The 16594-nt window shown below is 41.7% G+C and overlaps 1 protein-coding gene across 1 annotated transcript in view; it reads right to left on the bottom strand.

The window, feature by feature from the left end:
- Positions 1 to 16594, bottom strand: part of LOC137061869 (fibrillin-2) — a 148188-nt gene that overhangs the window by 14355 nt on the left and 117239 nt on the right. The window contains exons 48-54 of the mRNA XM_067432487.1: positions 7817 to 7936; positions 6915 to 7040; positions 6496 to 6648; positions 6336 to 6401; positions 6006 to 6131; positions 1660 to 1779; positions 472 to 594 (exon numbers count right to left, since the gene is read on the bottom strand). Coding sequence (XP_067288588.1) covers positions 472 to 594; positions 1660 to 1779; positions 6006 to 6131; positions 6336 to 6401; positions 6496 to 6648; positions 6915 to 7040; positions 7817 to 7936 — 834 coding nt within the window. The remainder of the gene's footprint in view (positions 1 to 471; positions 595 to 1659; positions 1780 to 6005; positions 6132 to 6335; positions 6402 to 6495; positions 6649 to 6914; positions 7041 to 7816; positions 7937 to 16594) is intronic.

The following is a 16594-nucleotide window of genomic DNA, read 5'->3' as shown; positions in this document are numbered from 1 at the left end:
TCGGTTGTAACGAGTGGTTATTTCAGTCAAAGTTGCTCTTTCTATCAGATTGAATCAGCAAGCGAATTCTCCTCTGACCTCTAGCATCAACAAGGCATTTTCGTCCACAGGACTGCCGCATACTGGATGTTTTTCTCTTTTCACACCATTCTTTGTAAACCGTAGAAATGGTTGTGCATGAAAATCCCAGTAACTGAGCAGATTGTGAAATAGTCAAAATTGCTTAAATCACCTTTCTTTCCCATTCTGACATTCAGTTTGGAGTTCACGTTGTCTTGATCAGGACCACACCCCTAAATGTATTTAACCAACCGCAATGTGATTGGTTGATTAGATAACTGCATTAATGATAAACTGAACAGGTGTTCCTAATAATCCTTTAGGTGAGTGTACATAAGCCATGTATACTGTGATCGCTAAGGGTTTGAAAGTTTTACGCCAAACTCATTGATTATTCATAATATGTCATACCCTGACACATGCGTCCATCCTCCCGCAGAGTGTAACCGGACGGACAGCTGCATTCATATGCCCCGAAAGTGTTAATGCAGCGAAAGGCACAGAGCAGAGGATTTTGATCGCATTCATTCACATCTGGACAATCAGTAATGACACACAATCAGTCAAAGATGGACATCCTGTAGCAACCCTCCCACAAATTGATATCAGACAGATTATTTGATGATGGATAGCTGTAGGCCAGTGATCATGTGCATTAATGTATATGACTTATAAGCAAATTGTTAAAGGGATACTTCACCGCTTTTTCATATTAAACTATGTTATTCCCTTAACTAAAACGAGTTGTTACATACCTCTCTCGTCTCAGTGCGTGCACTTAAAGGGGTACTTCAGCGCTGGGAAGATGAATCTGTATTTAAACTGGGTCATCAATGCAGTAGAAATGTGAAATTATTTTTGAATTTGGTGTCTTCTAGACTGAGAAAAGACAGAAAATGTATTTTTGTCCCATGGGGATGAAAGACTACAATTCCCAGAATGCTTCGCTGCCCTGTGAGGCCATTCCCAACACCACCAACGTCATTACTGTGACTGAGTTAGAGAAGACACTACAATTAAAAACTGAACGTGTCTGTTCAATATAATGAGTGAGTCACCGCGCGAGTGTCACAGCACTGAGCACTAACTGCACGAGTGATGAGAGCTGAGGTAATCGCGACTACATTCGCGGCATACATTCACACAGGAGTTCAGTCTGGCACGCGTTTCAGTTCATGCCTTTGCAAGCTTAACTTTCATAGAAATGAATTTGAGAAGTTAAAAGACTTACATTGCTCACCATAGCTCCGTTTAAATGATCCTGAAGTATCATTTAGAGATGAAAGCGGTGAAGTAACCCTTTAACTATTCAATGATTTACTTATTTGCCTCAATAATTGCATTCATTTGAATGATCTTAATTTGGGCGCTATTCACAGCAAATACTGATTTTGATATTTAATTTTATTAAGTACATATCAAGTAACTAATCTGGTTAAAATCAACTGGCAGCATTGTCAAATCTAGACAAAAGATAACACTTCTTTCTATTATGAAATATAACATTATACACAGCAACACACAGCAGCTCTCTGAGTGCATTGAAGGTAGTTTAATAAAGATGCCACATTAGATGTTAAGGTTTTTTTGTCAGCTGACCTTCACAACTCATCATTGGTCCAGGCTCAAATCCCTCCTCACACAGACACTCAAAAGCTCCAATCATATTTGAGCATGTGCCGTTTCCACATGGGTTTTCCAGTGAACACTCATCAATATCTGCACACAGAGAAAACAGAAAGCTGTCATTCTAGATGATTATACCCAGTTGGGATTTATTGGTAGATTCAGATCAGATTTATTAGATCAGAAACAGAAAAATATGTTTATCCAATCCATATCTTGTATAAACCTGACCTCTAATGCCTTTATTTTATTTATTTATTTTTTGGGGGGTGGGGGGTGGGGGGGGGGGGGGGTCAGGCCAACACGGGGAGAACATACACACATACAACTCCACACCTAAAGCCCTCCTGACTCAAGCCTTGCTGAGAGCTGATAGTACTACCCTGAGCCATCTAAAAAAACGAGAAACTGTTGTGGGAAAAAGTTTTCTATTCTTCCAAATGCCAAAACTTAAGGCAATATTTTAAGATTTTTATTCATAACGTAAAGGCCCGGTTTCGCAGACAGGTTTTAGATTAAGCCAGGATTAGGCCTTAGTTCAATTAAGTTAATTTAAGTAGCTTTTATAAATGTGCATTAGAAAAAACGTACTAGTGTAAATCTTGAGACAAAACAATGGTTGGATTTAGTTAAAACAGCTCAAACATGCATTTCAGTCCGGGACTAGTTTAAAGGTAGCCTAGAAATCTAGACGCACCCTAGCGGCAGCAAATCAAATCTGCCCGCGAGTGTCGTCTAGTAGCTCTTAATACCCTTCTGAGCTGTAATCCCCAAACTCTTGCCGGGCCAATCACATCGTGTATAGAGTTGGTGGGCGGGGCCATATAATGACGACGGCCGAGTTACATTTGCGTGCTTCTAGTAAACACAGAAACTGGCGAACGGCAGTCTTTCGAATCAGCTTTGACCGCGACTCTGAAAGACTTGGAGTTAAGCTTTTCTCTGAGAAAAGAACAAAGAACGGCACTGAAGTCATTCTTAAAAAGGGAAGATGTGTTCGGAGTTTTGCCGACCGGATACGGCGAATGTTTAATCTATCAACAAGCTCTGTTTCACCTTCGTTGCTCTGGTTGGTGTAGCGCTATCCTATCGCATGCAGAGGGAGTTTGAAAGACAACCGTTTATCCCGCCCCTCGGATTGAGCCCTGTCAATGGTGAGTTTCCAGACCAAACATCTTGATGTGTGTCTGGCTTGTCAGGCTAGTTTAAAGGTGCTCTAGAATGAAAAATGCAATTAACCATAGTTTACCATAGTGAAATAATAAGAGTTCAGTACATGGACATCACATACTGTGAGTCTCAAAAGCCATTCCCTCCTACTTCTTATATAAATCTCTTGCATTAAAAACACCAAGAAAAAATAAGTGATTTTTATCATAACGCCAACCGTGACGCAATCCTTGGGGATCATTTATATGCACGCCCCCAACATTTGCATCTGTCCAAACATGTTCATTGTCAGGTGGAAATGACGGAGCCAAATCATCAGGACTGCAGATAAACAAATGACACTCGAGGATAGCGAAAATGGCAGCTCTAATGGACACATATGTCATGTTCCAGGCTGTGCAGAGGACCTGAGGACTTATCTACCCTTCCCACAGATAAAAAATGTCAACAAGCATGGTTGATGTTTATAATCGGATACCACAACAATTTATTGGCAATAACAACTATATTCCTGCAAGCAGTAAGTAGCAATTTTATCCACTTATTGACTGTTTAAACAATTTCTGATTAAATTGAAAGTTTCTTAGAGAGACAGCATTGTCTAGATAACACAAGATGCTAGCACAGTAACAATAGCAAACACCAAGTACCATATAAAAAACTAAATAGTGTGTGTAATGACAAAGGTTAATATTATTTTGTATTACAAAATACAACCGTAGATCATATACGTTGCTTTCAGAGAAAACGTCACCTTTTCCACCATATAAGTTAAAACGAAAGTCATTTGACAAGGCTATTCATTTTGTAAAAATATTTATACTTATATTTTTGAGAACTTAAGTATGATGTTTTTGCATGCTTGTATTTCAGAGTAAATCACAGTCACTGCGTAGCCTATCTTGTGACTAACGTTATATAAACCATGTAATATTGTTGACGAAAAAAGACGAGTCTAAATCACTGGTTTTGGTTTTGTCTGAGGGAAGGAAGAGCGTTCGTGCTTGCGGTTGCCAGATTTCAGTAATTTAAATCCCCCAATCAGAGCTTTTCTGTGAAAAGAAAACATACACTATCTGGTGTTACTACTATCTACCTAAACATGTCCAAATCTGGTAACCATATGCACGCGAGCTCTCTTTCGTGCCAGATTTTTTGAAAACAATAAACAAGTAGGCTGCATTTTAGCCATCTCCATTTGAGATGTTCTGCTTAAAGTGTCATTCAGTCGGTCTGTGTTCTGTCAGGACGGTCAGGACTCACGAGCCCCTTCACTGAACAACTGAACTACTGTGTGCTATGAGCTGCTGAAATAAGCCAATCAGAGCAGAGCTCAACATTAATATTAATCTTCTTCTTCTTCTTTCGGCTGTTCCCTTCAGGGGTCGCCACAGCGAATCATCTGCCTCCATCTATTTCTATCCTCTGTATCCTCTTCTCTCAGTGCGACTACCTTCATGTCCTCCTTCACTATATCCATAAACCTCCTCTTTGGTCTTCCTCTTGACCTCCTGTCTGGCAGCTCTAACCTCAGCATCCTTTTATCGATATATTCACTCTCCCTCCTCTGAACATGTCCAAACCATCTCAACCTGGCCTCTCTAACTTTGTCTCCAAAACATCTCACATGTGCTGTCCCTCTGATGTACTCATTCCTGATCCTATCCATCATCGTCACTCCCAAAGAGAACCTCAACATCTTCAGCTCTGCTACCTCTAGCTCTTCCTTCTGTCTTTTCCTCAGTGCAACTGTCTCCAAACCATACAACATCGCTGGTCTCACTACTGTCTTGTACACCTTTCCTTTCATTCTTGCTGGTACAATTTTATCACACAACAGACCTGACACTTTTCTCCACCCATTCCAACCTGCCTGGACTTCACCTCTTTTCCAGACTCCCCATTGCTCTGGACTGTTGACCCTAAGTACTTAAATCCTGCACCTTCTTTACCTCTTCTCCCTGTAACCTCACTGTTCCACTTGGTTCTCTCTCATTCACACACATGTATTCTGTCTTGCTGCGACTAACCTTCATTCCTCTCCTCTCCAGAGCAAACCTCCACCTCTCTAGACTTTCCTCCACCTGCTCCCTGCTCTCACTACAGATCACAATGTAATCCGCAAACATCATAGTCCATGGAGAATCCTGTCTGACCTCATCTGTCAGTCTGTCCATCACCACCGCAAACAAGAAGGGGCTCAGAGCCGATCCTTGATGCAGTCCCACCTTAACCGTGAAGTCCTCTGTCTCCCATACGGCACACTTTACCACTGTCCTACTGCTCTCATACATATGCTGTACTTATCCTACCCTCTAATATACTTCTCTGCCACTCCAGACCTCCTCATACAATACCACAGCTCCTCTCTTGGCACTATGCTATGTCATATGCTTTCTCTAAATCTACAAAGACACAATGCAGCTCTTTCTGACCTTCTCTGTACTTCTCCATCAATATTCTCAAGGCAAATAATGCATCTATATTGCTCTTTCTTGGCATGAAACCATACTGCTGCTCACAAATGTCCCCATTATCCCCTTACCCTTGCTTCCACTACTCTTTCCCACAACTTCATTGTATGGCTCATCAGCTTAATACCTCAACATTAATATTAATAACTCTTCTAAGGCAAATACAGAGCATTACATCCTAGGGACAATTTAAAGGGTTGCAAATGGACCTGTAAAACTGTATCTGGACAAATGTTGCCCTTAAATAAGTCACATACCCTCTATGTAGATATCAGAGAACAATTTAACATATTGTTTCAACTCATTTTTTCTTTTTTTTCTGTAGCAGGCCAATTTTGGAATGAAGCAAAAAAATAAAAAAATACAATTAAAAGTAATATCTGATCATCCTGCGGAATGTGATATAATCACTGAACAGGCTTGAGCCATTAGATATATTTAAATAACATAAATGAAGATATTTTACAAAATGAACAATTGTATAATTGTATAAAAAGATTGTATAACCAAACCGGTTCTCATTATTCTCATTTTGATCTGCAGAAGAAATGTAACAAAGAATGTTACATTTTGGGTGAAGAAAAATGTTAAAAAATAATCCTTGAACACATATTTACAATACATTTACTTTTAAAGTAAAAAGGTTTTGTGTATTACATTTCAGCATTCTCTTACCATTGCAACGTGTTCCTGTGTAGTCGAGTGTGTATCCTGCAGGACACTCACAACGGAAGGAGCCATCCATGTTGATGCAGCGGCCATTCACGCAGATCTCTGGATTCTCCACACACTCGTTTAAATCTGAGACACACAGCAATACAGCGGGTGACACGTGACATGGTCAATCTGTAGTTATTTCTGATAATTAAGATTGAATGATTTCTGATTTAATGTTTAATGATTTCTTTTGCACATTACATTAATTAAATATTAATTTACAACCCATTGCTACACCATCTATTGAGCCTACAAGAATCAAAAGAAAACATACATTGTCCACAGTACCTACACGTGTGTCCCCAACACCAGGAATAATCCCATGGCCAAACGGACACAGATCCTGAAATGCAGCTGTGAACGCAAACAACAAAAAACCATGAGAATGATTTTGGGTCTGGTCTGGTGGTGATGTAGCTAATGATGGAGGAGATGAGAGCTCAGGTACCGTTCTGTTCTTTAGGGCACAGCTCACAGGGGTCGCCCCATCCCTCTTTGGCCATGACACTACAGCAGCACTTGGCTTTGCTGGTGTTAAACGCCTGCGGGGCAGAGCACTTGCTGTTCTCAAAGCGTGTGAAACAGAAGCTCTCTCTAGTGTCTGACACAACACACAGCAGACATATCCAATAATTATTGTAAGAAATCGCCGTGTTTTTTTTTAAATTGTTCCTGCTTTTCATGTATTTTTGTCTTTAAAACAATATTGTGTGTAAAACTACTATTTACACACCTTTTATATCTACATACCCTCTATGTAGTACACATCTATTTACACTATTTTTCTCTGTTGATTGTGTGTTAAATATAACCAGACATTTTGACCTGTGCAAGTTTAGTCAGATAAACAGGGTTATGATGAATTACCGTAACATCTGCGTCTATCTTCTGACAGCACAAATCCAGGTTTACACACGCACTCAAAGCTGCCCAGACTGTTGAAACAGGAGCCATACGCACAGATGCCGGGCTCCTCCAAACACTCGTTCACATCTGACACACACACACACACACACACACACACACACACACACACACACACACACACACACACACACACACACACACACACACACACACACACACACACACACACACACACACACACACACACACACACACACACACACACACGTGTGATAGCACTTCAATATCATTAACCAGTATAATCTTAATTCAACAAAGAGTAAGTCCAACTTTCATTACTGAGATTCACATCTTGTATGTTTTCAGTACTTTAATATGTACATTCAGACTCAATCTTCCTCAGCATGCAGGATGAATGTTTCTGGAGAGACATCCTGCTCTCCCCTGGAGGTCATGTTTTTCTACCGCTCTCTTTAAAATAAAACATCTAAAGGTGTTCTATTGGATTCACATCACACATCATACTCTTGAGTGATTTATGATTTAAATGTGCACTTTCTGGAGCATCATTTCCAGCTTTGATTAGTGATACTTTATTCCCCCTGATTACTGCTGCAGCTGTTATCACTTATTTTTAGTTGGTCACTGATCTTTCCGGTATCCTCTTCCATATTTGAAAAGTCTCACAATTAGGTTTTTTAGGTTGTACAATCTCTGTCTTTGAATGTAGACATATCCAATATGTATAAGACTGAGAAAGGTCTGATGTTAACATTTTACAAGTCATTTTACTAACATGTTGATGCATTGGATGGACACAATTTTTAATAATTTGACATTGTGATATGTGATATTGCACAGGGATGTAACCTCTTGTTGGGCATTTGAAGCAGTGCTCTTACCTACACAGTGCTCATTGTGGACAATATACCCATCAGGACAGACACATCTGAAAGAACCATCCAGATTCAGACAGGTTCCAGGAGCACATATGCCAGGAATGATTATACACTCATTGACATCTGCGTTTATTAAAAGACAAGACAGGCAGTTATGCTATTGTCATAGGACTCCCATCTGTCTACAAATCCTAGAACAAAATAATAGTGTGCAATTATACTGCAAATTATATAGCCAAACACCTTTTACCAATATTTACTTAAAATCTCCCCTGTCACTTTCCCGCCTGAACACGCCCAACAATTATCAGTTTAAACTAAAGGTTGGGCTCGATATAGTGGTCCTTACAACTTACCACAGATTCAGTGATCCATGGATAATGACATGCAGCAAGAAATCGTCTTTTCCTGACATTTTTATGAGCCTGATTTCGACATGATTATTTATAACTGATCGGTCATCACATTTTTCGAGTGAATCCAACTTGTATATGTGGATGGGTCAGTGTATTGGAGTGTGTATGTGGCCGTTTTTCACGAATGGAAAACAAAGTTTTATTCAATTTCTGAATATAAGACATATTAATAAAAAATAAATAATAATCATGTTGGAAAGCAAGTGCTAAATAGTCCAGCAGAGGGCACTAACAGACTGTATTATCATACAACTGCCTGAGTTACGTTGTTCCCTTTCGAGAGAGGTTCCTCTTATTACGTATGGGGAAAAACTCCTTTTCTCGAGAATATGAAGCAAAACTTTATTAATAAAGGTATCCATGTAAAGCGTAGTGCCGCTGTACAGCCATAGCCCAGCGCGAGGAGCGCTCTGATTGGCCGGGCCATGGCAACTGCAGGAACCTATGGTGAGGCGGCTGAGAGGAACGAACCAACGGGGGGCGTTCCAGAAAGCCCGCCGTAAAAGGTGCTTATATTTGCATACAGGAGGCTATATAAGACCCTAATTCGCCATAGATGTCAGATTTTATCTCCTTCAGCGACACCTTCGCTGACCTCCGGAAGAAGCACCGCCGTCGAACAAGCACCAGCGGAACCTGCAGCTGAGGACGACGGATTCCCCCAGTCTCCGCCTTCTCTGCCGTTCCAGCTACGCCATCCGGCGCCAGTATCCTTTTATTCTCTCTTTTTTCTAAAAGAGCGCGAGGCGTTGTTGTAAATGCCTCGCATTTCCTGCGGCTCGTGCAGAGCCCCTCTCCTCGGCGACGACCGTCACATCATCTGTGTGACATGCCTCGGACGGGACCACGCGCAGCTCGCGCTTTCCAGGGGCGGCTGCCCCGAGTGTGATGTGATGGCGCTGCAGACCCTTCGGACTCGCCTCGCCACCTTCGACCAGGTCCCTCCTCCTGCCGCTGGGCCGCGCCGTAAGAAACGCCGCGACCAGAGGCTGCCAGAGCGTCGGGCGACTGCACGCCGGATGATTCGGATGATTCGGATGATTCCAGAGGATGGCTTCCCTTCCAAGCCCTGCCGCACCACTTCTGCTCTTGCTGGTCGAGCGTATGCCTCCGCTGGCCAGGCTTCCGCGGCTTCACACCATGGCTGTCCTTCAGGTGTTCCAGGCCAGACTTCTCCGCTCTTTGGACGAGTCTGTCCCCGACTCTGAAGTTTTGAAGGACCTTCGCAGCGCGAAGCCATTGGAAAGAATATGGCTAACCTGACGGTCTTAGAGAGGCACCTTTGGCTGAATTTGACCGAGATGAAGGACGCAGATAAAGCCTCCTTCTTGGACGCCCCCATCTCTACTACCGGTCTCTTCGGTCCGTCAGTCGTGGGCTTCGCGGAGGCAGTCGGACCAGCTCTTTGTCTGCTTCGGCGGCCGCACTAAAGGATGTGCTGTCACGAAGCAAAGACTCTCACACTGGATAGTGGACGCGATCTTGCAGGCATATGAGTCTAAAAACCTGACTTGCCCTATAGGCGTTAAAGCCCACTCCACTAGAGGCATGGCCTCATCTTGGGCTTGGTGGCATTTCGTTGGAAGATATCTGTGCGGCGGCAGACTGGGCCTCTCCGTCCACTTTTATCAGATTCTACAAATTGGAGGTTCCAGCTCTACAAGCAGGGCTTCTCTCCATCTAGGCTCTATCTTGACCCTGGCAAACAGATTGCCTTACGTTTTGGCCTGTACACATTAGTCCTTAAGCACTATTCATTCATCATAAGATCCGACTATGTCCGATCAGCTGTTCAAACGAACCGACTCTTCCGGTTCTTCATTCCCCTTATAAGCCGCCTCTGTCGGTCTCTCGGGGGTTTATTAACATGTGCTTTGGGTATACTGGTTCAGTCAGCACACACGGCGCTTTACATTGTGTTCCCCATATGTAATACGAGGAACCTCTCTCGAAAGGGAACGTACTCGGTTACTTTCGTAACCTCGGTTCCCTGAGAGAGAGGAATGAGTGTTACGTTCCGTGCCGTGTTTATGCTATCGCTTCAGTCGATCTTAAAACCTGACATCTATGGCGAATTAGGGTCTTATATAGCCTCCTGTATGCAAATATAAGCACCTTTTACGGCGGGCTTTCTGGAACGCCCCCCATTGGTTCGTTCCTCTCAGCCGCCTCACCATAGGTTCCTGCAGTTGCCGTGGCCCGGCCAATCAGTGCGCTCCTCGCGCTGGGCTATGGCTGTACAGCGGCACTACGCTTTACATGGATACCTTTATTAATAAAGTTTTGCTTCATATTCTCGAGAAAAGGAGTTTTTCCCCATACGTAATACTCGTTCCTCTCTCTCAGGGAACCGAGGTTACGAAAGTAACCGAGTACTTTATGTGTTGTTTTGCTCAAGGAGTATGTGTGGCACAGGTTAATGCTCAGTCAGATTGTTGTATTGCTTTTTTCAAGAGCATATTATTGCCTATTGAATATTTCCATTACATGACAATCTAATGCTACTGCTGTATTTTTGTTACTGAATAATGTTGCTGTGACTGTACTAAGAAAATCTATTATTTATTATTATTTCCTTATGTAGATTAAGTAAATTAAGTGAAGCAAGCTGGAATAAATGAATATAAATGGAGAACAAAGACTCGTGCATTCCCACAGTGATCATAACTTCAAACTAGCAACTTAATCCTTTATTACAAATTATATTGCCCAGACAGCATGCAAATAGTGCTCCCTTTATAATCACAAAACTGTCACTCATTCAATAAACACTATCTCACAGATCTCCACAGTGAAGCTGGTATACAATAAAGCTCTTATTTTCACAATGTCTGCACTTACAGAGACACGCATGTTAACTGAACTCAGCACCCGGACAAACACTCCAAGTTCCACACCTGTGATTGGCCAACTGCGTTGTAGAAATCTACAAACATGTCTGTGATTGGCTACATTACTCACTGAGGCGAAAACACGTTGGAAATGTAATCATATCATGAGTGCAAATACAGATACACACTGGATCATTTGCTAGCTCCTTTTCGCTAATAATATGCTATTATTACGAATTCTTATGGAGGATTACATATCCTAGACAAGCAGTTATGGGCAGTGTTTCCCTCTTAAAGCAGAAGCAGCAGCAGGTTGGTGGTTTGAGTGAGAAAATTGCACGCTATGATAAACTGCGATTACGCCCCGCTGAGTGGCAAAAAGACTGAGAGGCAGCACTGGGTTCGTGAATGCAGCGAAAACACACAAAACCAGGCCCGGCGCCAGAGTAGGAGGAGGCTGGTCCACGGACCCAATGGACATCACTGTTCCGAGCTTGAGACAGACTTGATAATAGCTTGTCATTTTCTCACTCAAACCACAGCCAACCTGCTGCTGCTTCTGCTTTAAGAGGGAAACACTGCCCATAACTCAATCAATCAATCAACTTTATTTATATAGCGCTTTTACAATCATGATTGTGTCAAAGCAGCTTGCAACAAAATTAGATTTGGCTGTACAGTCGTTCTGGAGAAAACAGTGATGTTATCAGCTTATTTTAATTCATCATATAGTGACAATGTTGGCAGATCTGTATTATAGTTTATGGAATTAATTAAAACCTAATTCATAAATTGTATTTGTATAATTAGTTGAATAAGTTTGATCATAATTTTAGTGTCCCCAACTGAGCAAGCCAAGCCAAGCCAAAGGCGACAAGGGCGTGGCAAGGAACCAAATCAGGGCATGATGGAGAAAAATAAACCTTGGGAGAAACCAGACTCAGTCGGGGTGCCAGTTCTCCTCTGGCCTATTAACACACCGTGTATGATTATTATTCTGGCAACCTTACAGGTCAGAAATCATGTTAGATCGGAATATTCAAAATTTCAGGGTCTCACGGAAGAGACGGGTTTATTTAGGATGGTGCATCGATTACACAAGAGTATGAATACATGAAAGATCGGAATTATTGCGCCGGAGACAGGTTTTTTTGAGCATTTGAGCATTTTTTTGAGCATTTGGTGAGGCAAATTCAGAGGAGACACCAATTGACACGATCTCAGCAGACACTCCAGGATGCGTTGGTCATGTCCAGGCGCAGGTCCACCATCCGATCCGGACACGGCCCGGATCTGGGATAAACCTCGGGATAAACAGAGAGACTAACATTAACGTAGATGTCACTCTTTTTATGATCTAACGAGTACATCAGGTGTTATGGGAAGTGTTCCCGGTTCCGGCTGACCTAGTTAGTGCAGCCTAACAATCAGTCAATTGATTTGAATAATGAAAGTTAAAAATGTTCTATGTGTATGCCATAGTAAAGAGATGTGTTTTTAGTCTAGATTTAAACTGACAGAGTGTGTCTGCTTCCCAAACAATGCTAGGAAGACTGTTCCAGAGTGTAGGTGCTAAATAGGAAAAGGATCGACCGCCTGCAGTTGATTTAGATATTCTAGGTATTATCAACTGGCCAGAGTTTTGAGACCGCAATAAACGTGATGGAGTATAATGTGTTAAGAGCTCGCTTAAGTACTGGGGAGCTTAACCATTTCGTGCTTTGTAAGTAATAAGCAAGATTTTAAAATGTATGCGATGTTTAATAGGGAGCCAGTGCAGTGTTGACAGAACTGGACTAATATGATCGTACTTCATGGTTCTAGTAAGAACTCGAGCTGCTGCATTTTGGACTAGTTGGAGTTTGTTTATTAAGCGAGCAGGGCAACCACCCAGTAGAGCATTACAATAATCTAGCCTTGAGCTCATGAACGCATGTACTAACTGTTCAGCATTTTGCATTCAAAGCATGTGCCGTAATTTAGATATATTTTTAAGATGGTAAAATGCGGTTTTACAGATGCTAGAAATGTTGCTTTCAAATGAGAGATTGGTATCAAAGAGCACACCCAGGTTCCTTACTGACGACGAGGGATGACAGAGCAGTCATCAAGTGTTAGACAGTATTCTAGGTTACTACTTGTGGAGCTTTTCTGTCCAATAATTAAAAATTCTAAAAATTCAGTTTTATCTGAATTAAGTTGCAGGAAATTACTATTCATCCAATTTTTTATATCAGCTATGCATTCCGTTAATGTTGTGAATTGGTAGGTTTCGTCAGGGCGTGAGGAAATATAGATCTGAGTATCGTCAGCATAACAATGAAAATTAACGCCATGCTTCCTAATGATATCCCCCAGTGGTAGCATATACAGGGTGAAAAGCAACGGTCCTAACACTGAGCCTTGCGGTACCCCATACTGAACTTGTGATTGGTGTGACATCTCTTCATTTACTGCTACAAACTGATAGCGGTCAGATACGTATGATTTAAACCATGCCAATGCAGTTCCACTAATGCCAACATAATTTTCCATAACTGCTTGTCTAGGATCTGTAATCCTTCGTAAGAATTCATAATAATAGCATATTATCAGCGAAAAGGAGCTAGCAAATGATCCAGTGTGTATCTATAGTTGAACTCGTCAAATGATTACATTTCCAACGTGTTTTCGCTTCATTGAGTAATATAGCCAATCACAGACATGTTTGTAGATATCTACAACGCAGTTGGCCAATCAAAGGTTTTGAACTTGAATCCACTCACCACTCCAGGTGCTGAGTTCAGTTAACGCGCGTCTCTATAAGTGCAGACATCGTGAAAATAAGATATTAATTGTATACCAGCTTCACTGCGGAACTTTGTGAGATTGCGTTTATTGAGTGAGTGAATGCTTTTAGTGATTATAAAGGGAGCACTCTTTGCGCTCTGTCTAGGCAACATAATTATTGTTTATTTTTTATGACTAGGTCAATAATATAGTTAGCCTGACAAGCCAGACCCACATCAAGATGTTTAGTCTGGAAACTCACCATAGACAGGGCTCAGTCCGAGGGGCGGGATAAACGGTTGTCTTTCAAACTCCCTCTGCACGCGATAGGATAGCGGTACACCAACCGGAGCAACGACGGTGAAGGGGAGCTCGCTGACTGATCAAACATTCGCCGTATCCGGTCGGCTAAACTCCGAACACATCTTCCCTTTTTAAGAATGACTTCAGTGCCGCTCTTTGTTCTTTTCTCCGAGGAAAGCTTAACTCCAAGTCTTCCGGAGGCGCGGGCAGAGCTGATTCGAAAGACCGCTGCCGTTCGCCAGTTTCTGTGTTTACTAGAAGACTGTGTTACTAGAAGCACGCAAACGCTACTCGGCCGTCGTCATTATGGCCCCGCCCGCCGACTCTATAGCCTACCTACACGATGTGATTGGGCCGTCCAGATTCTGAGGAATACAGCTCAGATAGGAATTGAGAGTTGCTAGACCACACTTGCGGGCAAATTAAATTTGCTGCCGCTAGGGTGCGTCTAGATTTCTAGGCTATAATATAGTCAGAATTTGAATAAAACTTTTGTTTTCCATTCGTGACAAGCGGCCACATACACACTTCAATACACTGACCCATCCACATATACAAGCGGGATTCACTCGAAAAATGTGATGACTGATCAGTTATGAATAATCATGTCGAAATCAGGCTCATAAAAATGTCAGGAAAACAAGATTCCTGGCTGCATGCCAATATCCATGGATCACTGAATCTGTGGTAAGTTGTAAGGACCACTATATCGATCCCAAACTTTAGTTTAAACTGATAATGGTTTGCTCAACTGGTGGTTTCCTCCATTAACTCCAGTAACGCAGCAGCTCTTCTGCCACTCAGCCCCGGCTGAGGGGGCGTGTTCCAGCGGAAAAAGTGACAGCGATGCATTCCCTCTATAGAAAAGAATCACCCCCTTTAAAATAATAACATTTTGTTGCTTTGTAGCCCGAAATAAAAACTGACCAAATCTGTTTTTGTTTTATCCAGCTGTATTTACAACTTAAAACATCCAAGTGAAAGATATTATACCAACTTGTCAGAAAATAACAAGAGTTGGAAAAAGAATCACCCCCTCCTAAATAACTTGCAAACCCAATCAGGTGTAGTTAATCCCCTTCTAAATAGCACACAAAGCCAATTGACTTTCAACTGTGATCAGCTATTTTCATTTTGATTAGCTCAGCAGGAAACAAGCTTTTCCTTAAGCATTTCAGTCCTTGGTAGAGCAACGGAGGAAAAAAAAAATCAACTATGAGTGGCTATATCATAACAACTATATCATAACTTTCAGTAAAGTCTATTATTGAGAAGTGAAAGGTATTTAGTACAACACAGACCCTTCCTGGATCAAGACTTCACGCCATTCTAGATGAAAGAGCCAGGAGGAAACTGGTTAGTGAGGCTAACAAAAGGAATAGAGCGACTCTAAAGCAGTTGCAGGAACTCATTACAAAGAGTGGTCATTGTGATCATGTGACAACAATATCACAAATTCTCCACAAATGTTGCTTGTATGGGAGGGTTGCAAGAAAAAAGCCACTCCTCAAGAAAGGCCACATGTAGTCACGACTGAGCCAAAACACACCTTGAAGATTCTGAGGCCACCTGGAAAAAGGTATTATGGTCAGATGTGACTAAAATTGAATTATTTGGCCTCAACGTCAAACGATATGTCTGGCAAAAATCCAATACAGCTCACCATCCAAATAACACCATTCCTACAGTAAAGCATGGAGATGGTAATATCAGGTTATGGGGTTGTTTCTCTGCAGCAGGGACTGGAGCACTTGTCAAGATAGAACGAAAAATTGATGGGGCAAAATACTGTCAAATTCTTGAGGAAAATCTTCTGCACTCTGCCAGAAAGTTGTCAATGGGAAGATTTACCTTCCAACATGACAATGACCCAAAGCACACAGCAAAACTGACCTGTGGTTGAAAGGTGAATGTCCTTGCAGGGCCTAGTCAGAGCCCAGACTTAATCAGCTTTGAAAATCTGTGGAATGACTTGAAGACAGCAGTCCACAAATGGTCACCATCAAATTGAACTGAACTTGAGCAATTCTGCTAAGAACAGTGGTCAAATATTACAATGTCTAGATGAGCAACGTAAGTAGAGACATATCCCAACAGACTGTAATTAGGCTGTAATTAAAGCAAAAGGTGGTTAAACAAAATACTGAAAAAAGGGTGTGATCCTTTTTCCAACTCCTTGTTTTTTTAGTTTTTTTATGTTGGTGTTATATCTTTCACTTGGATGTTATAAGTTGCACTGATTAAATACAGCTGAATAAAACAAAAAACTGTGTCTGTCTTCATTTCAGGCTGCAAAGCAACAAAATGTGATTATTTTAAAGTAGGGTGATTCTTTTCTATTACCCACTGTATAAAAGCACCTAGGCATGCAGACTGCTTCTACAAACATTTGTGAAAAAACGGGTTGCTCTCAACGGCTCAGTGAATTAAAACATGGTACCGTAATAGGCTGCCACCTGTAC

Source organism: Pseudorasbora parva, chromosome 23, assembly GCF_024679245.1.
Source record: "Pseudorasbora parva isolate DD20220531a chromosome 23, ASM2467924v1, whole genome shotgun sequence".
In the NCBI taxonomy this organism is placed as follows: Eukaryota; Metazoa; Chordata; class Actinopteri; order Cypriniformes; family Gobionidae; genus Pseudorasbora; species Pseudorasbora parva.
This window is presented reverse-complemented; position numbering and strand designations above follow the sequence as displayed.